Genomic DNA, 24,395 nt, shown 5'->3' with positions numbered 1-24,395 from the left:
TTTGCCATGTCTGTGCCGTAAAGCGTTCAAGCTGGATAGATGTTTTTATAATGAACGCCCATTTGACGTAACATTGCAGTGAAGTGATATAAATGGATGTAATGATGCAACTGACCACCAGAGGGAGGAAAATACAAGTTTATTCGACAGAGGATGTTTACAAGGTCCTAGCAAGGTCTGGATGGCTGTCTTCTGACTTATAAAACGGTGGGAAATCAATAAAATAAGGCATGTAAACATATAGATATTTTTCTAAGTAATTCTAGAGCCTGATGTCGGGGACTTTCAGCTTAAGAGATTCTCAACAAGGTTGAGGCATCTTCAACAAGACAGCCATTGCATCAACAGAGCACTACAGAGTTATTTTTATTACTTGCCTGGAGCACATTTCAAGTGTTTTGGGGTTTTGGACTGTACAGCACATAATGTGCCTGGTACCTGCTAAAATATTAACAGTGCACTGTTGCTAAATCCATCCAAAACAACCGACTCTGAAGGAAGAATGGAGATAAAGATCACAAAGAGAGTAGACGGGCATACTGAGCACATCAACTACAAAGAGTCTCACATTTAGGGGGAAGAGAGGAGGGGAAAATGGATGGTTAACATCCCAGGACCCCAAATGGCTGGTTAGACGGATGACAACGTGTGACAGATTTAGCTTGCCCCAAACACCGGCTTTCCTTTAGGACCAAGACCATTAGTCAGAAAGTCAAGGCCTGCTTCCACCCGGCACACCTGAAAGTGATCCTTACCTCTGGTGTCTTCAGGCAGGACGATGGGGGGGGTGAGGTCAGGGAGCTCTTCCTCTCCTGCCTGCAGCCCTGTGCCCCGGAGTCGAGACAGGTCCAGGAAGTCTGGTACGTCTATGGACAGATCTGTGGAACAACAGTAGGTCAGAGGTCAAACAACTAGGATGTGTTCATAAGGCACCAAATGGACAAACAGGGAGGGACTACCGGAATTTGTCCAATAATCAATGCTCATTTTAGTTCTCTGTTGCAAAACGTTTTTTTTTGGTTGTGTGTCCATATAAATGCAACACAGAGATTCTACTACAGCATGGACTGGAAGAGGAGAAAACCAGTCTGGAGAAGACTTGGGCATGAAGATTCCAGCGTATTACACATAACCAAACGGATAGCTCTCATGTTCACCACTAGAGCCACAGTACCAAACACAAGATGTAGTGTATCAGTATCAGAGAACATAGGTAGGTGTTCAAGGCATATTCCATCTGTACTGTCCAGGTAGCCCTGCACCACGGCACTCAGCTTCATATTAAACACATGGAAACATCACAAGATCAAGAGCCACGAATCTCAAAGAAACCAGACTTGTTTAATAGTTCAGTCGACTAAGATGAAAACCAGATGAAAAACAGGTCTCAATTGTCAATGGCACGATGCAAGAGTAACCTCCTGCTTATAAATAGTTAACCTTCTTCCATCCTTTGCATTTTAATTTGGGAGTACTTAAAAAAAACACAGGTAGAGCAAGAGCTTAGATAACCGTTTTTTCTCAGGGCAATGCATCGTCTTCTAGCCTGGATCCAAACTAAATAGTTCTGTTTTACTTCATGAAATCAGTCTTCAGTTCAGTTTGGATCCAGACTGTCTTGTCTGTGTCCTCAGTGGACCTCAGAGAACCACTGTGTGACAGCGCCCTCTGCTGGGGATCTACAGAACTTACTTTATAATAGGCTACAAGGAGAGAGTGTATTCTAGGCCTTCAATGAAAAACCATAAAATACCTTAATATAATTTTACAATGCGGGTAGACAACATTTCAAACATAAATCAGCATCCTCTTGGTACTAGTGAAAATCTTGGATGCAGACAAGACAAACCATTTGTGGAGAGACATCAAGTTCTCTTACTCACCTAATTTCTTTGGAACCCAGTCAACCCCAAATGTGAATTTCTTAATCTGCACTACCAGATACTCTGGGAAGGAGGCGAAACGGGAAGTCCTGGAAAGAAGAGAATAGTAAAGAAAAATATTTTAAAAGAAGAAATATCTTTCACAAATTTACAAGATTAAAAACTTAAAATGGTAAAATGTCCCCCTAGTTTACATACTATGTACCAATATGTCAGCTTTAATATTGCAGATAGATTGTGGCTTCTATCAATGTAATTGTCTGTATGTTAGTGCAAAATATCTTGCAGGTGCAGGGTACAAAAAGCAAAGGCATGAAAGAAATATCCCCACACACTGCTGAAACTGAGGGAATGTTCAATAGTGTGTGGCATTGACCTTTCTTCAAGGCCATAGACCAGGACCTTTGCTTACTTGACTCCAGCTGACTTGGCCTGCAGTGCTGAGCTCCAGAAGTCGGGGACGTTCTCTGGCTCTGTGAAGGCCTGCAGGCACGCTGTGAAGGGGATCCGGGCCCTCACAGGCTCTGGAGGGGCTCTCATGTTCTCCTCTGCCTCTCTTCGCTTGGCCTCATACGCTATCAGCTCCTCTGTCACACAAACACAAAGCTATTTAACACACTCTACTGAAATGCTGTTGTTGTCGACAGACTCAGGTGATTGGAGTTTGGTGATTGTAGTCTAGGACCAAAAGGCTCCTTAACAGCTTCTACCCCCAAGCCATAAGACTGCTGAACAATTAATAAAATGGCCACCCGGACTATTTACATTGTTACCTTTGTTTTTACACTGCTGCTACTCACCGTTTATTATCTATGCATAGTCACTCCACCCTGTACAAATTACCTAGACTAACCTGTACCCCCACACAATGACTCGGTTACGGTACCCCTAGTATTTAGCCTTGTTATTGTTATTTTATTGTGTTATTTTTTATAAAATTTTTAAAACTTTCGTTTATTTAGTAAATATTTTTTATTTTTATATCTTAACTCTATTTCTTGAACTACATTGTTGGTTAAAACCTCTACAGGATTTGTGTGTCCCCTGCAGGACGGTTGAGCTAACGAAGGCTAAAGTGATTAGCATAAGGTTGAAAGTAACAAAAACAATTCACAGGACATAGTCATATCTGATACAGTGCCTTGCGAAAGTATTCCGCCCCCTTGAACTTTGCGGCCTTTTGCCACATTTCAGGCTTCAAACATAAAGATATAAAACTGTATTTTTTTGTGAAGAATCAACAACAAGTGGGACACAATCATGAAGTGGAACGACATTTATTGGATATTTCAAACTTTTTTAACAAATCAAAAACTGAAAAATTGGGCGTGCAAAATTATTTTGCCCCCCCTTAAGTTAATACTTTGTAGCGCCACCTTTTGCTGCGATTACAGCTGTAAGTCGCTTGGGGTATGTCTATCAGTTTTGCACATCGAGAGACTGACATTTTTTCCCATTCCTCCTTGCAAAACAGCTCGAGCTCAGTGAGGTTGGATGGAGAGCATTTGTGAACAGCAGTTTTCAGTTCTTTCCACAGATTCTCGATTGGATTCAGGTCTGGACTTTGACTTGGCCATTCTAACACCTGGATATGTTTATTTTTGAACCATTCCATTGTAGATTTTGCTTTATGTTTTGGATCATTGTCTTGTTGGAAGACAAATCTCCGTCCCAGTCTCAGGTCTTTTGCAGACTCCATCAGGTTCTCTTCCAGAATGGTCCTGTATTTGGCTCCATCCATCTTCCCATCAATTTTAACCATCTTCCCTGTCCCTGCTGAAGAAAAGCAGGCCCAAACCATGATGCTGCCACCACCATGTTTGACAGTGGGGACGAGGTGTTCAGGGTGATGAGCTGTGTTGCTTTTACGCCAAACATAACGTTTTGCATTGTTGCCAAAAAGTTCAATTTTGGTTTCATCTGACCAGAGCACCTTCTTCCACATGTTTGGTGTGTCTCCCAGGTGGCTTGTGGCAAACTTTAAACAACACTTTTTATGGATATCTTTAAGAAATGGCTTTCTTCTTGCCACTCTTCCATAAAGGCCAGATTTGTGCAATATACGACTGATTGTTGTCCTATGGACAGAGTCTCCCACCTCAGCTGTAGATCTCTGCAGTTCATCCAGAGTGATCATGGGCCTCTTGGCTGCATCTCTGATCAGTCTTCTCCTTGTATGAGCTGAAAGTTTAGAGGGACGGCCAGGTCTTGGTAGATTTGCAGTGGTCAGATACTCCTTCCATTTCAATATTATCGCTTGCACAGTGCTCCTTGGGATGTTTAAAGCTTGGGAAATCTTTTTGTATCCAAATCCGGCTTTAAACTTCTTCACAACAGTATCTCGGACCTGCCTGGTGTGTTCCTTGTTCTTCATGATGCTCTCTGCGCTTTTAACGGACCTCTGAGACTATCACAGTGCAGGTGAATTTATACGGAGACTTGATTCCACACAGGTGGATTGTATTTATCATCATTAGTCATTTAGGTCAACATTGGATCATTCAGAGATCCTCACTGAACTTCTGGAGAGAGTTTGCTGCACTGAAAGTAAAGGGGCTGAATAATTTTGCACGCCCAATTTTTCAGTTTTTGATTTGTTAAAAAGTTTGAAATATCCAAAAATGTCGTTCCACTTCATGATTGTGTCCCACTTGTTGTTGATTCTTCACAAAAAAATACAGTTTTATATCTTTATGTTTGAAGCCTGAAATGTGGCAAAAGGTCGTAAAGTTCAAGGGGGCCGAATACTTTCGCAAGGCACTGTATGTGCAGAAAGCTTAAATTCGTGTTAATCTAACTGCACTGTCCAATTTACAGTAAGTATTACAGTGAAAGAATAGCATGCTATTGTTTGAGGAGAGTGCACAATTATCAACTTGAAAATGTATTAATAAACAAATTAGGCACATTTGGGCAGTCTGGATACAACATTTTGAATAGGAATGCAATGGTTCATTGGATCAGTCTAAAACTTTGCACATACACTGCTGCCCTCTAGTGGCCAAAATCTAAATTGTGCCTAGATTCCTCAGTCATATATTGGCCTTTCTCTTGTATTTCAAATATGAAAAAAAGCACGTTTTTTTATTTGTATTATCTTTTACCAGATCAAATGCGTTATATTCCTCTACATTCATTTCACATTTCCAAAAACTTCAAAGTGTTTCCTTTCAAATGGTATGACGATTATGCATTTCCTTGCTTCAGATCCTGACCTACAGGCAGTTAGATTTGGGTGTCATTTTAGGCAAGAATTGTACAAAAAGATTTAAGGGCTTGTAAGTAAGCATTTCACGGTAATGTCTACTACACCTGTTGTATTCGGCGCATGTGACAAATAAAATTCGATTTTTATATAGAACATCTTGAAATGCCTTTGTTTCCCCAACAGTGAGGTATCAGTTATGTGTAAGAATCTATACTACGCAGTATTGAGCATTTAAAAACAAACACCCACCCCACTTTTGCATTCCGAGATATCGATCCTCCATGCCATTTGAAGAGGAGGGCCGTGGGGGGAGCAAGCAGCCCTGCTGGTTCTCATGTGGCCGGGCCAGCTGCCGGTGGGACCTTACCTCTGTTGGAGGCAGCCTCCATGGGGGCCGGGAGCTGCATCAGGTAGTCCACCTTCTGGTTGTAGCACACCTTCTGCGTCTGGCAGCACTGCACACGCTCCTCCACCAGGTAGCGGAAGACATCACTGGGGTTCTCTGAGCCAGCACTGTTTCTCTGGAGAGAGGAAGGAGAGAGAGCGATTGAGCGAGAGGAAGGAGAGAGAGCGATTGAGCGAGAGGAAGGAGAGCGAGCGAGCGAGCGAGAGGAAGGAGAGCGAGCGAGCGAGAGGAAGGAGAGCGAGCGAGCGAGAGGAAGGAGAGCGAGCGAGCGAGAGGAAGGAGAGAGAGCGAGCGAGCGGAAGGAGAGAGAGCGAAGGAAGGAGGGAGGGAGAGAGAGAGCAAGCGAGCGAGAGGAAGGAGAGAGAGCGATTGAGCGAGAGGAAGGAGAGAGAGCGGAGGAAGGAGGGAGAGAGAGAGGAAGGAGAGAGAGAGAGGAGGAGAGAGGAAGGAGAGAGAGAGGAAGGAGAGAGAGAGGAAGGAGAGCGAGGAAGGAGAGAGAGAGAGCGAGGAGAGAGGGAGGAGAGGAGGGAGAGAGGAGGAAGGAGGAGAGAGAGAGGAAGGAGGAGAGAGAGCGAGGAAGGAGAGAGAGAGAGAGAGAGAGAGAGCGAGGAAGGAGAGAGAGAGAGGAAGGAGAGAGAGAGAGCGAGAGAGAGAGAGAGAGCGAGGAAGGAGAGAGAGAGAGAGAGGAAGGAGAGAGAGAGAGCAAGGAAGGAGAGAGAGAGAGGAGGAAGGAGAGAGAGAGAGCAAGGAAGGAGAGAGAGAGAGCAAGGAAGGAGAGAGAGAGCAAGGAAGGAGAGAGAGAGAGCAAGGAAGGAGAGAGAGAGCAAGGAAGGAGAGAGAGAGAGCAAGGAAGGAGAGAGAGAGAGCAAGGAAGGAGAGAGAGAGAGAGAGAGGAGAGAGCGAGGAAGGAGAGAGAGAGGAGAGGAAGGAGGGAGAGAGAGAGCGATTGAGCGAGAGGAAGGAGAGAGAGCGAGGAAGGAGAGAGAGCAAGCGAGCGAGAGGAAGGAGAGAGCGAGCAAGCGAGCGAGAGGAAGGAGAGGGAGCGAGCGAGCAAGGAGAGGGAGAGAGCGAGCGAGCAAGGAGAGGGAGAGAGCGAGAGAGCAAGGAGAGGGAGAGAGCAAGGAGAGGGAGAGAGCGAGCAAGGAGAGGGAGAGAGCGAGAGAGGAAGGAAGGAAGGAGAGAGGAAGGAGAGAGAGCGAGAGAGGAAGGAGAGAGAGCGAGAGAGGAAGGAGAGAGAGCGAGAGAGGAAGGAGAGAGAGCGAGAGAGGAAGGAGAGAGAGCGAGCGAGAGAGGAAGGAGAGAGAGCGAGAGAGGAAGGAGAGAGAGCGAGAGAGGAAGGAGAGAGAGCGAGAGAGGAAGGAGAGAGAGAGCGAGAGAGGAAGGAGAGAGAGCGAGAGAGGAAGGAGAGAGAGCGAGAGAGGAAGGAGAGAGAGAGCGAGAGAGGAAGGAGAGAGAGCGAGAGAGGAAGGAGAGAGAGCGAGAGAGGAAGGAGAGAGAGCGAGAGAGGAAGGAGAGAGAGCGAGAGAGGAAGGAGAGAGAGCGAGAGAGGAAGGAGAGAGAGCGAGAGAGGAAGGAGAGAGAGCGAGAGAGGAAGGAGAGAGAGCGAGAGAGGAAGGAGAGAGAGCGAGAGAGGAGAGAGAGCGAGAGAGGAAGGAGAGAGCGAGAGAGGAAGGAGAGAGAGCGAGAGAGGAAGGAGAGAGAGCTATTGAATTTCCAGAGAGGAAGGAGAGAGAGCGAGAGAGGAAGGAGAGAGAGCGAGAGAGGAAGGAGAGAGAGCGAGAGAGGAAGGAGAGAGAGTGAGAGAGGAAGGAGAGAGAGCGAGAGAGGAAGGAGAGAGAGCGAGAGAGGAAGGAGAGAGAGCGAGAGAGGAAGGAGAGAGAGCGAGAGAGGAAGGAGAGAGAGCGAGAGAGGAAGGAGAGAGAGCGAGAGAGGAAGGAGAGAGAGCGAGAGAGGAAGGAGAGAGAGCGAGAGAGAGAGAGACCTCACTACCCTCTGGAGGAAGGAGAGAGAGAGTGAGGAAGGAGGTTGAGAGAGAGCTGTCTGAGGAAGGAGAGAGAGATGTGTATGCCGAGGAGGAAGTTCCATCGAGAGAGAGTTTTGTTGACGTTGAGTGTGAGGAGCGAGAGTGAGGAAGGAGGGAGAGAGTATGCTGGATATCAATCTATGCTATTGAATTTCCAGTTAAAAAAGGGTTTGGAAATGTAACTGTTTCCATCAGGAGAATATTGGGACTTTCATTAATTGCATGTATGTTTAAACAGTAACAATATGCATCAACTTATACACTCCTGAATTATCACAAGAGGAAACATGCCAAGATTTCTTTCTTATATTTCATCTTTATTTAACCAGGTAGGCCAGTTGAGAACAAGTTCTCATTTACAACTGCGACCTGGCCAAGATAAAGCAAAGCAGTGAGGCAAAAACAACACAGAGTTACACACGGGATAAACAAACGTACAGTCAATAACACAATAGAAAAATCGGTATACAGTGTGTCCAAACGAAGTAAGGAGGTAAGGCAATAAATAGGCCATAGTAACGAAGTAATTACAATTTAGCAAATGAACACTGGAGTGATAGATGTGCAAGTGGAAATACTGGTGTACAGATTACTGTACAATTACATACAGTTAAAACTCCTGAAGAAAGACAGAGGGAAACATATCAAACTGAAACAGAAAGAGGTACGCAGCTGTTTACTGGGGACTAAAATGTGTTTGTTGTGTTAATTTGAGGACTCATGGGGCAATGGGTCTTGAATTAAACCATTTGACTCGTATTGGGTGTCACAGCAGCAGCTTTTCTATTCTAAGAAGTTACAGAAATACTCAGGTTATAATTTTACTCCCAACACCATTGAAGTATTCCAGCCGGCTGTCTGGCAGGCAGACCCAGGGCTAAACATGCTGATGGAAGGCTACTGTAAGACTCTGCCATTTTTTTTTACATGTTTTAAATGTAACCTTTATTTAACTAGGCAAGTCAGTTAAGAACTAATTCTTATTTACAACGACGGCCTACTCCGGGCCAAACCCGTACGATGCTGAGCCAATTGTGCGCCGCCCTATGGGACTCCAAATCACGGCCGGTTGTGAATCAGCCTGGAATCAAATCAGGGACTGTAATGACGCCTCTTGAACTGAGATGTAAGTGCCTTAGACCGCTGCGCCACTCAGGTGCGTCCATCTCTGTCCAACCGACTCAGTTCCTCCACGCAGGTTAAGAACAGCTGAATATCACCACAGATAATACAACTCTATTAACATTCATGGAAGAAATGTCTGATCGTAAAAGGTGTTCTGAAGCCGAGAGAAAAAACTGTTGATTTTTTTTAAAACTTACATTAACATGAAGTAGGCTTGTTAGCTCCTGTTTAGCATCTTACTTTACATTACCAACCTGCTCCATGTTTTAAAAACATCTCTTATTCAGAACATCACCACAAATGACTAAAACATAAACGCTACATATTAAGTCCAGTAAAATGATTTTGGATCAATTGTTTTGTTGCGTCAAGGACAAGAGCCGAGAAAGTGGCAGGTTTCGAGTATAAGTGTGGACAACAAGCAAACTAGGAAGCATTATCAGGCCTGTGTGATAGATAGATAGGTCTAAATGTAACCTGGTTAAGAAAGTCACTTCAGAGCACAAGTGTGTCTGCCGGGCCGAGGGGACATCGTCCCGTGCCTCCTCCCCTCCCCCAAGACCCCAGATTGACCATGCGTGACAAGAGTCAGAGGCGCATCGATATGGTCAGGAAAATGCTTTGCAGTAGCCATTTCATGAAAGCAGTTTTACTTTGGCCATTGTCATTATTGAAATAAATGTACAAATAAACTCTGTATAAATTTTAAAAAACAACACCACAGTATATTCTATACAAACTGAAAAGCCAGTACACTCTGTATAATCTGTAGTGCAGATTCTATACTAGCTGAAAAGCCAGTACACTCTGTATAATCTGCACAATCTGAAAAGCCAGTACACTCTGTATAATCTGCACAATCTGAAAAGCCAGTACACTCTGTATAATCTGCACAATCTGAAAAGCCAGTACACTCTGTATAATCTGCACAATCTGAAAAGCCAGTACACTCTGTATAATCTGCACAATCTGAAAAGCCAGTACACTCTGTATAATCTGCACAATCTGAAAAGCCAGTACACTCTGTATAATCTGCACAATCTGAAAAGCCAGTACACTCTGTATAATCTGCACAATCTGAAAAGCCAGTACTGATTGATACAATTGACGGTTATGAGCCTTTTGTTGAACACCAGTGAATTTGTTTGCCAATTGCTGTACCTCTGCAACAATGGTATACTGTATACACCACTACATGCCTTTTGAGTAGTTTAACTCACTACTACTTATGGATATGAAGCCATACACACATACACACCTCGACCAGGTTGATGAGGTGCAGGAAGAACTCGTGTGCGTCTTGCTGTCTGTTGGAGGAGAACTCGGGGTGGCCCTTGCTGACCATGGCTTTGAACATCTTGGGAGAGATGCCCTTCGACTGGTGCTGCAATGAGAAACCAAGTACAACTTGTCTATTTCTGTTGTTATGAGAGCGGTGACAACAGTGTAATGTCTAATCGGTGCTGTACCTAAACCCACTGACAGCTCTACAGCCACAGTGCATAATGAAGCACTGGGCACAATGAAGCATACTGGCAGTAACTCTCAAGATCCTTTCCCCACTAAACAAACATGAAATCTGCAGGAAATCCAGAGGGTCTTTACATGGCAGTGTTAGATGAATCATACATCGCACAACAGTTGGTGCTGTAGTGTAAGTCCCTGTATGTCTGTAATCTGTATACTATATACATGTACTTCAGGATTCAGGACTGTATTGGTCAGATTGGATTAGCAACAATTCATACTGCTCATGCAAGACACGTTGATATGTAGCAGCTAGATATCTATGCAGTGAAAAATGCCAAAATGGCACTACATTTGCTACCTGAATAGAGAATACTTTGTAACACAATTGGGTTGTTATTGCAGCATGTATGGGGCATCTAAGACAATCAAATCTCAAAACGTTAGCTTCAGTTTATACTATAAATAGAAAATACAATGTACACGTTAATGGAAGTAGTTAAACAAATAAGAGTTACAATCCAAAAATTATTTGGGAAAGATATTGGGTTATGATATTGAAGACATGCAACACACCCCTTTAAATGTCAAAACTACAAGGTACTCAAAATATGAGCAACAAAGAATATTGCCACAGAGAATTCATATTTCTACAAGTCCCCTCCCCTCCCTTCCCCATTCTCCAGGCAACGGTGTTCCACGCAGATGTCTGGGTGTGTCCAAACCTGGCCCTAACCTGAATGCAGACTCCTCATTATATTACACTGGCATTACTAGATGAAAATCTAGCAGCTGAATAATGAATGGAGAAGAACCGTACAGCTCTTTCCCCTGCTTATCTGGCAACACAAAAGAAATACGTTCTGATCTCCCAAGTTGCCCGTTTGTAATTTTTCCCAGATAAGGAGCTGGACATGCCCAGTCTAATACCTTGTATTCTTCTCTCATCACCTGTTCAATGAGCTCGGATTTCATTGGTGGTTTGGAGTACAGGCCTGAGAGAAGTCCGTGGCCCAGTTTAGCCCTGGAAGACAAACAAAAACAAAAGGACACCAATATAACTAGTGACAAACTTGGCTAACCCATGGTGCCTGTCCTAATACACAAGAAAGCATTGTAATATCTGTCAAAACTTGGCTAAGAACAAAAGCTCTTTGCCAATACCCTCTCCACCATCAACACACACAAAAGGAAAGCAATGAAATGATTTACCAACCAAAACACACATTACCTATATTACACATGCTTGCAGTGTAACGGCTACTCTAACTACTAACAGCTGCTAAGAACAAAATCGATTGGGCAACACCAGTGGTAAACAACTTCCTGACTTATGAGACGATCTGCATCAGATTAACATGGTGAAGGTCATTAACATGATCATGTTAACGCTGTAGCATTAAGACTTCCCTTCACTGGAACTAAGGGACCTAGCACGAACCATGAAACACCCCAAAAATACCATTATTCCTCATCCACCAAACTGTACAGTTGGCAATATGCATTGGGGCAGGTAGGCTTCTCCTGGCATCCGCCAAACCCAGATTCGTCCGTCGGACTGCCAGATGGAGAAGCATGATTTACAGTATCACTCCAGAGAACATGTGTCCACTGCACCAGAGGAAAATGGCGCCCAGCATTACACCACTCCAGCCGACGCTTGGCATTGTGCATGGTGATCCCAGGAGGCTTGTGTGTGGCTTCTCGGCCAAGGAAACACATTTCATAAAGCTCCCGACGAACAGTTAGATTTTTACGTGCTATGAGTTTCAGCACTCAGCGTTCCCGTTCTGTGAGCTTGTGTGGTATACTACTTTGCGGCTGAGCCAATGTTGCTGCTAGATGTTTTCACTACACAATAAACAGCACATACAGTTGACCGGGGCAGCTCTAGCAGGGCAGACATTTGACAAACTGACATGTTGGAGGTGGCATCCTATGAACGTCACTGAGCTATTCAGTAAGGCCATTCAACTGCCAATGTCTGTTTATGGAGATTGCATGGCTGTGCGCTCAATTTTATACACCTGTCAGCAACAGGTGTGGCTGAAATAGCCGAATGGACTAATTTGAAGTTATGTCCACATACTTGTGTATATACAGTGTAGCTAGAAAATATTAGAGTTGGCATAGAGGGGCTTTTAACGGCAAGTCAGCAATTATGTGAACCGGTCAGATGTTTGGAGGTGTGAGACAAGACCAGGGGATCATTTTGTCTCGAGGGCCACATCGGGATTTCAAAATTCAGTGGGAGGGCCACACTGATTTTTTTTAGTTCGCCAAAGGCAACTTGCGGGCTAGAAGAAGGGCAGTTATTCGAAAATGTATAGGTCCATTATAATTTACTCAGCCTCCACGGGCCCGCGGGCCAGATCCCTGGTCAAAACGCTGTACTGATGATAAGCAACATTATGCAAACTGTGTATTGACTCACATTTGTGTGCTGAAATCCGTGGTGGGGTCAAGAGGTGAGTAGTCATAGATCCTCTGTAGATTTCCAACATACCTAGAGATTCAAAAACAGACACTCAGTGCTACTGTAAAAGAGGGAAAATATGAGATTGAATACTACAGTCATCCACTCGTATTAGCCTGCTGTTCTCAGTACTGTAGGTATTGTTGTGCAATCACCACGTAATAACACCTTTAGGTCAAGTGAGTCAGTTTTCCGTCATCAGCATCTATATTCGTCTTGTTGTAGGAGGGCTGAACATGACCCCCGCAGTGTCCTGACTTTGTATGTTTACTCTGGTCTATTCTAGAGGCCCCCCTCTCTCTATATATCTCACACACACACACACCCCATATGCTAGTTATACTCACGCCCTCTGGAACTCTGGGATGCTGAAAAGGACCTGCATGGTGGTGCCCAGGTAGCAGCTGTTACCCAAGTTCTTAATGCCCGTGAAACCTGAGCCGTACACCTCCTTCAGCTTCATGCCCGACTCCTGGATCACCTCCCACTCGCTGACCCGAGGCCGAACGCTCTCTGTGTTGTCTGTGTTGTCTGTGTTGTCTGTGTTGTCTGTGTTGAGGTGGCCATTTTCTGTTCCATTCTATTTCAACCAATAGAACAAAATGAGGGAGTAGAGGTTCAAAATAAAGGGGTCACATTAATCTAGACGTGGTTGATGTTATTCTAGGCTTACATTGATCTATGTGAAATGGAAGTGGCTGTTTGACAGTGTGCTGAACATCACAAATGTTACGTATTATGAAACAGGTAAGAGTACAGACAAAAAAAGGAGAGCTTCTCAATCTTTCCTACAACGATGGCGAGACTTATACCTGCTGCATCTGTAGCATGTCTATTCCAAAGTGTTGCAAGTGTTCGGATATGTGAGGGTCCAGGACTGCTTCTTCTTCATCAAATGAATATATATCTGAAACAGGGGTTGTTACTGGTCATCAAACAAACAAGGGCCAAGGCCTCTTCATATTAATAGGATGGTTGTTACTTGTATAGATAGAATATGAATTTAATAGGATCTCTATGCTTCTACCAATGGAAAAGTTGAACCCAGATATGATGCGTTAGTGTTAGATGAATGCATCAGCATTTATAATGTATTGTTGCATGTTTTCCCCAATATTAATCAATCAATCAAATGTACTTATAAAGCCCTTCTTACATCAGCTGATGTCACAAAGTGCTGTACAGAAACCCAGCCTAAAACCCCAAACAGCAAGCAATGCAGGTGTAGAAGCACGGAAGCCCAATATGTGTCACTGACCTGCTCTGATGTCCAGTTTGACTGCCAAAGGAAGTGGGTACTGACCTGCTCCATCTGCGGTGATGTTGTCCAGTTTGACTGCCAGAGGAAGTGGGTACTGACCTTCTCCATCTGCGGTGATGTTGTCCAGTTTGACTGCCATAGGAAGTGGTTACTGACCTTCTCCATCTGCGGTGATGTTGTCCAGTTTGACTGCCAGAGGAAGTGGGTACTGACCTTCTCCATCTGCGGTGATGTTGTCCAGTTTTGACTGCCAGAGGAAGTGGGTACTGACCTTCTCCATCAGCGGTGATGTTGTCCAGTTTGACTGCCAGAGGAAGTGGTTACTGACCTTCTCCATCTGCGGTGATGTTGTCCAGTTTGACTGCCAGAGGAAGTGGTTACTTCTCCATCTGATGTTGTCCAGTTTTGACTGCCAGAGGAAGTCTGACCTTCTCCATCTGCGGTGATGTTGTCCAGTTTTGACTGCCAGAGGAAGTGGGTACTGACCTTCTCCATCAGCGGTGATGTTGTCCAGTTTGACTGCCAGAGGAAGTGGGTACTGACCTGCTCCATCTGCGGTGATGTTGTCCAGTTTGACTGCCAGAGGGAAGTTGGTGTCTTTGTAGTGGTCCAGGGCGTGGCCGTTTCCTCCAGCACCGTCGAAGAACCACTTCCCACAAAGCACCGCTCCATCTGTCAGGTTCAGCCACAGGTTCTCTCTCATCTCACACTTCTGACATTTCCAACCACTGAGAGGAGAGAAGGGACAGGGGAAAACATTCGCAGAGTCATATCACATGTTGATAAATATATTAGCTCTTATTACATTTGTTCAGTGTCGTTTTTCTTGAAGGACAAAATACGGCAACAATGGCCAAAAAGCATTCTCTCTCATTGGAGTTAATTGATTGAAATGAATTATGTTCAATGAACAGGGTAAGACAGACTTTTGTGTTACTTTTTCTCATTGTAAAACACTCCTCAATGCTAGTGCATCTTTTTATTTTTTTTATTTCACCTTTATTTAACCAGGTAGGCTAGTTGAGAACAAGTTCTCATTTACAACTGCGACCTGGCCAAGATAAAGCATAGCAGTGTGAGCAGACAACAGAGTTACACATGGAATAAACAATTAACAAGTCAATAACACAGTAGAAAACAAAGGGGGAGTCTATATACAATGTGTGCAAAAGGCATGAGGAGGTAGACGAATAGTTACAATTTTGCAGATTAACACTGGAGTGATAAATGATCAGATGGTCATGTACAGGTAGAGATATTGGTGTGCAAAAGAGCAGAAAAGTAAATAAATAAAAACAGTATGGGGATGAGGTAGGTGAAAATGGGTGGGCTATTTACCAATAGACTATGTACAGCTGCAGCGATCGGTTAGCTGCTCAGATAGCTGATGTTTGAAGTTGGTGAGGGAGATAAAAGTCTCCAACTTCAGCGATTTTTGCAATTCGTTCCAGTCACAGGCAGCAGAGTACAGGAACAAAAGGCGGCCAAATGAGGTGTTGGCTTTAGGGATGATCAGTGAGATACACCTGCTGGAGCGCGTGCTACGGATGGGTGTTGCCATCGTGACCAGTGAACTGAGATAAGGCGGAGCTTTACCTAGCATGGACTTGTAGATGACCTAGAGCCAGTGGGTCTGGCGACGAATATGTAGCGAGGGCCAGCCGACTAGAGCATACAAGTCGCAGTGGTGGGTGGTATAAGGTGCTTTAGTGACAAAACGGATGGCACTGTGATATACTGCATCCAGTTTGCTGAGTAGAGTGTTGGAAGCCATTTTGTAGATGACATCGCCGAAGTCGAGGATCGGTAGGATAGTTTTACTAGGGTAAGCTTGGCGGCGTGAGTGAAGGAGGCTTTGTTGCGGAATAGAAAGCCGACTCTTGATTTGATTTTTGATTGGAGATGTTTGATATGAGTCTGGAAGGAGAGTTTGCAGTCTAGCCAGACACCTAGGTACTTATAGATGTCCACATATTCAAGGTCGGAACCATCCAGGGTGGTGATGCTAGTCGGGCATGCGGGTGCAGGCAGCGATCGGTTGAAAAGCATGCATTTGGTTTTACTAGCGTTTAAGAGCAGTTGGAGGCCACGGAAGGAGTGTTGTATGGCATTGAAGCTTGTTTGGAGGTTAGATAGCACAGTGTCCAATGACGGGCTGAAAGTATATAGAATGGTGTCGTCTGCGTAGAGGTGGATCAGGGAATCGCCCGCAGCAAGAGCAACATCATTGATATACACAGAGAAAAGAGTCGGCCCGAGAATTGAACCCTGTGGCACCCCCATAGAGACTGCCAGAGGACCGGACAGCATGCCCTCCGATTTGACACACTGAACTCTGTCTGCAAAGTAATTGGTGAACCAGGCAAGGCAGTCATCCGAAAAACCGAGGCTACTGAGTCTGCCGATGAGAATATGGTGATTGACAGAGTCGAAAGCCTTGGCAAGGTCGATGAAGACGGCTGCACAGTACTGTCTTTTATCGATGGCGGTTATGATATCGTTTAGTACCTTGAGTGTGGCTGAGGTGCACCCGTGACCGGCTCGGAAGCCAGATTGCACAGCGGAGAAGGTACGGTGGGATTCGAGATGGTCAGTGACCTGTTTGTTGACTGTCTGAATGCTAGTGCATCTGAATGCTAGTGCATCTGAATGCTAGTGCATCTTAATGCTAGTGCATCTTAATGCTAGTGCTTCTTAATGCTAGTGCTTCTTAATGCTAGTGCTTCTTAATGCTAGTGCTTCTTAATGCTAGTGCTTCTTAATGCTACATGTACATAATAAGAGTAACCTCCATGTTACACAAAAGCCTCTGTAATGTTAGAGTAACTTGACTTCAGATACCTAAGATACATTACAGAGTAACTTGGCTTCAGATACCTAAGATACTCTGTAATGTAACTTGGCTTCAGATACCTAAGATACTCTGTAATGTAACTTGGTTTCAGATACCTAAGATACTCTAATGTAACTTGGCTTCAGATACCTAAGATACTCTGTAATGTAACTTGGCTTCAGATACCTAAGATACTCTGTAATGTAACTTGGTTTCAGATACCTAAGATACTCTGTAATGTAACTTGGCTTCAGATACCTAAGATACTCTGTAATGTAACTTGGTTTCAGATACCTAAGATACTCTGTAATGTAACTTGGTTTCAGATACCTAAGATACTCTGTAATGTAACTTGGCTTCAGATACCTAAGATACTCTGTAATGTAACTTGGCTTCAGATACCTAAGATACTCTGTAATATAACTTGGCTTCAGATACCTAAGATACTCTGTAATGTAACTTGGCTTCAGATACCTAAGATACTCTGTAATATAACTTGGCTTCAGATACCTAAGATACTCTGTAATGTAACTTGGCTTCAGATACCTAAGATACTCTGTAATGTAACTTGGCTTCAGACACCTAAGGTACTCTGTAATGTAACTTGGCTTCAGACACTTAAGAAAATAGCTGGTGAGTTGCTCTGGTATGTCCCATCATGTTTTGTGCACCTCAGAGTGATGCAGCTGCACATGGGTGTCTATCTGTGATTGTTGTCTGCTTGGGGTTATATTTAGTGTCTGCTTGGGGTTATTTTTAGTGTCTATCTGTGATTGCTGTCTGCTTGGGGTTACATTTAGTGTCCATCTGTGATTATTGTCTGCTTGGGGTTATATTTAGTGTCTGTCCACTGGAATATACCATTCGATCATGGTAAAGGAGAGATTCCTTAATATGGGATCAGAATCCGACAAGTAAGGTGGAGGGACACACAAGTAGCTCAAGTAACCCAAAACGACCCCCCAAACCACACTAGAAACACAGGAGGACCCACAAACTAGCAGCAACACAAGAGCAAAAGTAACACAAAATGATATGACACTGTAGACATACATATTCTCTAGAGGCTGACAGAGACGGCAGCTGTTCTGAGGCCAATGTCTACAATATTGGTGTTTCCTAAATAATTGCGTAACTCTTGTCAGTCCAATCAGTGGGCTGTTACCTGGGTGGGATCCTCACTCCGTTGTCCTGCTGTCGGAGACTCCTGGCGTGTTTGGACACCTGGATCTCCTCGTCCCAGGAGTCAGACTCCTGCTTTTTGTAGGCTGACGCAGCGTTGAGCGCGGCATCACAGGCTATTGTCACCTGGGAGTCACAGGACACACAGGACCCATTAGATCTACTAATTGAGGAGATGTGTTTCACTGACATAAGACTAGTAGTAGTTTGGGGGTGTCGATAATGTTTTTGTTTGCGTTTTTGTTTGCGTTGGAGACGGCTCTCTGTCCCCTATTACCAGACTATTAATGGCCCAGTGCACTACTTTTCTGAGAAAAATATATATATTTTTAAATTTCCTTAATATATATTTTTTTCCATTGTGATTTTTCTGTGGGTAGCTATGGTAACAGGTCTAGGACTGTGGTGCATACAGGAGGATAGATAACCTGATTCCAGTTAGATCAGTGAGGAAAAGAGACAATAAATATGTTCCTGAAACTAAGATAATTATATAATAGAGTATCACTGTAGTTCCTCACTGATATGTCTATTTTACTAGCACCGATAACAGAGTAAGCCTGTAACAGAGGATTAATAACACCAAATAATGTAATAATGTCTTTTTATTTTAAATCATCACTATACGTCTCATAACTCACGCTGTGCGTTTATTTCATGAAAATAATTTATTAACATAACCCCGAGCCTCCTTTTGCCATTGAAATGCTCGGTTTGATCATGTGGGCGTATCAATACAAATTTACATATATTACATACACAGCCCTGATTGGCTGATAGTATCATCTAGACTCTAGCTTACCACACTTACCCGTTCAAAGTAGGAGGATATGTATGCAAATAAAAGATGACTGGTCATTGGTTAGAATAATCAGATCAGATTGTGATGTCACTACTACTACTACTAAGCTACTGTCCTGCTCATTATAATAGATGTACATCGGCATATGGTTAACACAACCAGTGGTACACATGCACACAAAGGCTTTCACAACAATTAGACCCTGCGATTAACAAACCATTAACACAGGATGCCCCCCCAAAAAAAAAAAAGAGAAGCACAGGATACCTATGGCATACAAAAACGAAAAATAGGATAAGGAAGCACTGCACTGGAAAAGGCAAATGGCGAGAAGGGTGGTACGTGATCCACTGTTTCCATTCAGCATGCATGGCACACAGAGGGCATGGGTACACACTCACTGACCAGTGCAGGCAACTCCTCAATATTTGGTAAGGGGATCTCGAAGTGGTCTGGGAATATGACGAGCTTGGCCTCGTCTTCACACTCATACTCATCCCCGTTAAAATCACGGTTCAGTTCTAAATCTGAGAGAGAGGAAGCAGACGTCAACATTCAGTTCCCATGAAACAGTGACTGATGATTCATACACTTGATTGGCCTTTCACTGAGCATTTGTCTTGGCTATACAGGAAAAAAGTGAGATGCAGGGTAGCCTAGTGGTTAGAGCGTTGGACTAGTAACCTGGAAGGTTGCAAGTTCAAATCCCCGAGCTGACAAGGTACAAATCTGTCGTTCTGCCCCTGAACAAGGCAGTTAACCCACTGTTCCTAGGCCGTCATTGAAAATAAGAATTTGTTCTTAACTGACTTGCCTAGTTAAATAAAAGGTAAAATAAATAAAAATAAATAAAAATACTCACATCAATTCTGGAAAAGCATCCAATTAGAATATGGTAGTTGTTTCAGGTGATCTAATGCATTTCTGAGATCATGTGATTTGTTAGGTGCGTTATCCAATAACACATGGGGTGTGTATGTATTTCTTGAATATTTGAGCTTCCATGTTAGCTGGCTTGATAAGATACAGTATACATCCAGTGAGGTAACCCAGACTTGAGGTTTAGGGTTAGAAGTCACAGCTGCAGAACAGAGGTCAAATGTAATATAAATATCCCTTGTCAACAAGGGTCAAAAGATCCAATTGTTTAATGAGGTCTGGGGTCAGGTGAATACTACTGTATGTTAAAATCCCACGGTGTGCTCTGGACCTCTCTATGCTGAACTGTTGAGTTCTACTGAGAGTAGTAGGATGCAAAGTCCTCCTTTAACAATTTCACAATAGAATGTCATCAATTTAATAGAATACTCAAGGCATAATTGACGATAAGTCAATACATGTTTGAAATGCATTTGGGACTTTCAGACAGCGCTTGTAGAACCTTGAGTCAAATTAATTGTGTCCCCTATTGTTTTTACGATGTCCAGAACATTAAAATAGTTGATGACGAATTGTTGAGTCATATAGTAAGTAGCCAGATAATGTTACTGCGTACATTGACCCCCTCTTTTTCAACCCTAGTCCTCTCTCCTCAAAGGCTTTTGTTAAGAAGCCTCTGGTTACATGATGACGTGTGGGCTGCTGGCTGACTGATTAGATCGTCACTGGTATAGAAATGCCAAAGCAACATTGAGCTTTAGCTTGGGTTCCAATGGCCATCAAAGTCGAGAGGAGATTTGGAAAGGAGGGAGGGAGGATACAGTTCACATCAGGTTGGAAGAACCTCTGTGTCCAGGCCTGCAGAGTGAAAAGACAACAATCCAGCATGTCCAATAATGGGAGAGTGAATCTTGTAGCCTGGTGCTTCTGGGTATGTAGGCTACACCGAGGCAGGGCACTGAAGTGGCCGGCTACACAGCTTTAAGTGGATAATGGGAGATAAGGGAATGGAGGGTAAGGGAATGTTGCAGGGGCAGATAAACTGGAGAGGTAACTAGCGAGCGTTGATTATTTAAATAAAACTAGCGCGAGAGGAGAATCCACCACCTGGCCCTCCCTTGCAAGTGTCATTGTGGCCGATGGCCGGGGGAGATGACGGGGCACAACAGCTGAGGCCAGCCGGGCGACAGGCAGGTGCGGCCCACTGTAAACCAACCCCCGTGTAGGAGGAGAGTAGACCAGGCCGGGCATGTGGCACTTTGGATTTAGAATGGTTACTAACTGCATATACGAATAAATTAGCTAAATTTAGAGTTGCCTGGCAGGAAAGGAACGGGGGGCCAGGCCTCGGGCTCTGGACATGGGAATATGTCACTTTAGGCCAGAGTAGGGCAACCACCATATAACCAAATAAAAACAATAACAGCATGACATGATGACAGACAATTTCCCCTAATAATCGCATTAGAAAGGGGGAAATGTCGGCCTATAGTAAAGGATGGGAGAGTCTTGTCCTTCTCTTCAAGATGGGCTGACAAACAGACTACTGAGAGAAATGTGACTGTACTGTAAATAACCCATAAGGAGACTGAGTTTAAGGGGAACTCCCCATGAGGATATTTTCCGGACAATATCAGGCTTACCTAGGAACACTCTGCCATTTCTTCTTCTGGAGATGGCGCCTCCTGCGGCACCTGTGGCTTTCTGTGGGAAACAAGTTAACAGGTAGAAAGGTCATTAATGGAGCAAAATATGTCGTATAAAGCTATATATATATATATATATATCAAGCAAATATATCTCTTAAAAATGGCCTATTCTCAAAGACAGCGGTGGCAAGCCATGAAACTACTAGTTTTCTAAAATATAAAATGGTTACCTTTATAAATTACAATACTAAAACAGTTTTGATATATTTAGTCGTTTTTTTCCAACACTAATACAAATGCCTAGTTAGTGCTGGCTGACAAAACGTCAAATATAACAGTATATGAATAAATACTGGAAGCATATCCTTAATAAACTCCATAGAGTAGAGTCAGTAGACTGTGAATATGTCAAATTGCTAGCTAGGGTTACAAGACCATTCACTGAGAACTGACTGGATCCTTCTGATCCAAATTGAGTTCAGACCGACTCCCATCAACACATCAAACAGACACGAAGAATGAACTCTGGGTCTAACTAGCATCATGGGAAAACAACAGAAACACGAGCCGGTGGAATGAGGACAGCTGTTTCTGGACAGATCCAGGCATGAAAATAGATGCACTTATCTGGGGGTCAATTAGGACCGAACGGAAACGGTGGCAGCTAAGGTTGTTTTTATTTTAAACTGAACATGCGGTTTCCTTACTCGATTGTAAACAGAACAGAGAACAGCATTCTGATCTGGATTGTTATGTTGCTGGGAGACGTAGGGAAGATCTACTTGGCTAGATCCATTTGTCAGGCAAAAACAGGTGTGACATTTGTCAGGCAAGTGAGTGATATTTTATTTTACCCTTATTTTACCAGGTAAGTTGACTGAGAACACATTCGCATTTACAGCAACAACCTGTGGAATAGTTACAGGGGAGAAGAGGGATGAGTGAGCCAATTGTAAGCTGGGGATGATTAGGTGGCCATGATGGTAAGATAAGTGATAACATATAAAGAATAAGCAGGTTGCTACCTATTTTGAAGCTTTTGTGTCAGGATCTGATGTAAATCTATCTGTAGTACTACAATAATATAATTTGAATAACGCATCCTAGAGTACAGGCTTGAGGGCTTCGTATTCCCACCCCAACTGTGCAATTGTAACATATTACTACTGTATAGGCCTATGCAAAGTGCAGATGACTCAAATATTATTCACTGAAATCCCTGTATGCTGTGCACATGACGAATAAACATTTATTTAATTTGACGATCCATCACTGACTAAATTGAAATTTCACCATAAATGTTGTGGTTACAGTGTGCCTGTCAGTGCCATACCACCAAACAAATGGTTGAACCAAAACAAATCTGAAGTTAGGGAACTTCCAAATGAATTAGTGAACAGAAACCATTAGTTAAAAGGGAAATGTCAAAAATGTTCTACTTTGTATTCATGCTCTCCAGCCCTACTGAAAAATCCACATACAGTGCCATCGGAAAGTATTCAGGCCCCTTGACTTTTCCACATTTTGTTATGTTGCAGTCTTATTCTAAAATAAATAAAATAAATAAAAAATTCCTCAGAAGCCTACACACAACACCCCAAAATGACAAAGCAAAAACAAGTTTAGACATTTTTGAAAATGTATTAAACAGAAATATATATATATTTCCTTATTTACATAAGTATTCAGACCCTTTGCTAGGAGACTTGAAATTGAGCTCAGGTGCATCCTGTTTCCCTTGATCATCCTTGAGATGTCTCTACAACTTGATTGAGGTCCACCTGTGTTAAATTCAATTGATTGGACATGATTTGGAAATGCAGTGTCTATATTAGGTCCCACAGGTGGCAGAGCATGTCAGAGCAAAAACCAAGCCATGAGGTTGAAGGAATTGTCCGTAGAGCTCCGAGACAGAATTGTGTCAAGGCACAGATCTGGGGAAGGGTACCAAAAAATAATTCTGCATTATCGAAGGTCCCAAAGAACACAGTAGCCTCCATCATTCTTAAATGGATGAAGTTTATAACCACCAAGACTCTTCCTAGAGCTGGCCGCCCGGCCAAACTGAGCAATCGGGGGAGAAGGGCCTTGGTCAGGGAGGTGACAAAGAACCCAATGGTCACTCAGAGTTCCTCTGTGGAGATGGGAGAACCTTCCAGAAGGACAACCTTCTCTGCAGCACTCCACCAATCAGGCCTTTATGGTAGTGGCCAGACGGAAGACACTCCTCAGTAAAAAGGCACATGACAGCCCGCGCGGAGTTGCCAAAAGGCAGCTAAAGGACTGTCGGACCATGAAAAACAAGATTGAACTCTGGCCTGAATGCCAAGTGTCATGTCTGGAGGAAACCTGGCACCATCCCCATGGTGAAGCATGGTGGTGGCAGCATCATGCTGTGGGGATGTTTTCCAGTGGCAGGGACTGGGAGACTAGTCAGGATCGAGGCAAAGTTGAACGGAGCAATGTAAAGAGAGATCCTTGATGAAACCTTGCTCCAGAGCGCTCAGGACCTCCAACTGGGACAAAGGTTCACCTTCCAACAGGACAACGACCCTAAGCACACAGCCAAGACAACGTAGGAGTGGCTTCGAGAAAAGTCTCTGAATGTCCTTGAATGGCCCAGCCAGAGCCCGGACCTGAAACCGATCGAACATCTCTGAGAGACCTGAAAAAGCTGTGCAGCAACACTCCCCATCTAACCTGACAGAGCTTGAGAGGATCTGCAGAGAAGAAATGGGACAAACTCCCCAAATACAGGTGCGCCAAAACCTGTAGCGTCATACCGAAGAAGAGTTGATGCTGTAATCGTTGCCCATGGTGCTTCAACAAAGTACAGAGTAAAGGGTCTGAATACTTATGTAAATGTGAAATTTCATTTTTTATTTTGAGACACAGAGTAGGTGAAGGGATGATCTCTGCATGTGTGGTTCCACTATAAAGCATGGAGGTGGTGGTGTGATGGTGCTTTGCTGGTGACACTGTCAGTGATTTATTTAGAATTCAAGGCACACTTAACCAGCATGGCTACCACAGCATTCTGCAGCGATATGCCATCCCATCTGGTTTGCACTTAGTAGGACTATAATTTGTTTTTCCAATAGGACAATGACCCAAAACACACCTCCAGGCTGTGTAAGGGCTATTTGTCCAAGAAGGAGAGTGATGGAGTGCTGCATCAGATGACCTGGCTTCCGCAATCAC

General features: G+C 43.8%; 1 protein-coding gene across 2 annotated transcripts in view; it reads right to left on the bottom strand.

Annotated features, from left to right (window-relative positions):
* The window catches only part of LOC112251978 (ubiquitin carboxyl-terminal hydrolase 13-like), a 41,485-nt gene that overhangs the window by 12,530 nt on the left and 4,560 nt on the right, over window positions 1-24,395 (bottom strand). For both annotated transcript variants that reach the window (XM_042322921.1, XM_042322922.1), the window contains exons 3-15: window positions 21,189-21,249; window positions 19,072-19,193; window positions 17,848-17,990; window positions 14,393-14,577; window positions 13,401-13,495; window positions 12,936-13,168; window positions 12,547-12,618; window positions 11,043-11,136; window positions 9,904-10,029; window positions 5,459-5,612; window positions 2,296-2,470; window positions 1,884-1,972; window positions 756-878 (exon numbers count right to left, since the gene is read on the bottom strand). In XM_042322921.1, the coding sequence (XP_042178855.1) occupies window positions 756-878; window positions 1,884-1,972; window positions 2,296-2,470; window positions 5,459-5,612; window positions 9,904-10,029; window positions 11,043-11,136; window positions 12,547-12,618; window positions 12,936-13,168; window positions 13,401-13,495; window positions 14,393-14,577; window positions 17,848-17,990; window positions 19,072-19,193; window positions 21,189-21,249 (1,672 nt within the window). The remainder of the gene's footprint in view (window positions 1-755; window positions 879-1,883; window positions 1,973-2,295; window positions 2,471-5,458; window positions 5,613-9,903; window positions 10,030-11,042; window positions 11,137-12,546; window positions 12,619-12,935; window positions 13,169-13,400; window positions 13,496-14,392; window positions 14,578-17,847; window positions 17,991-19,071; window positions 19,194-21,188; window positions 21,250-24,395) is intronic.

Source organism: Oncorhynchus tshawytscha, linkage group LG06 (assembly GCF_018296145.1).
Source record: "Oncorhynchus tshawytscha isolate Ot180627B linkage group LG06, Otsh_v2.0, whole genome shotgun sequence".
Lineage (NCBI taxonomy): Eukaryota > Metazoa > Chordata > Actinopteri > Salmoniformes > Salmonidae > Oncorhynchus > Oncorhynchus tshawytscha.
The sequence above is the reverse complement of the archived record's forward strand: the minus strand, read 5'-3'. Positions and strand labels throughout refer to the sequence as shown.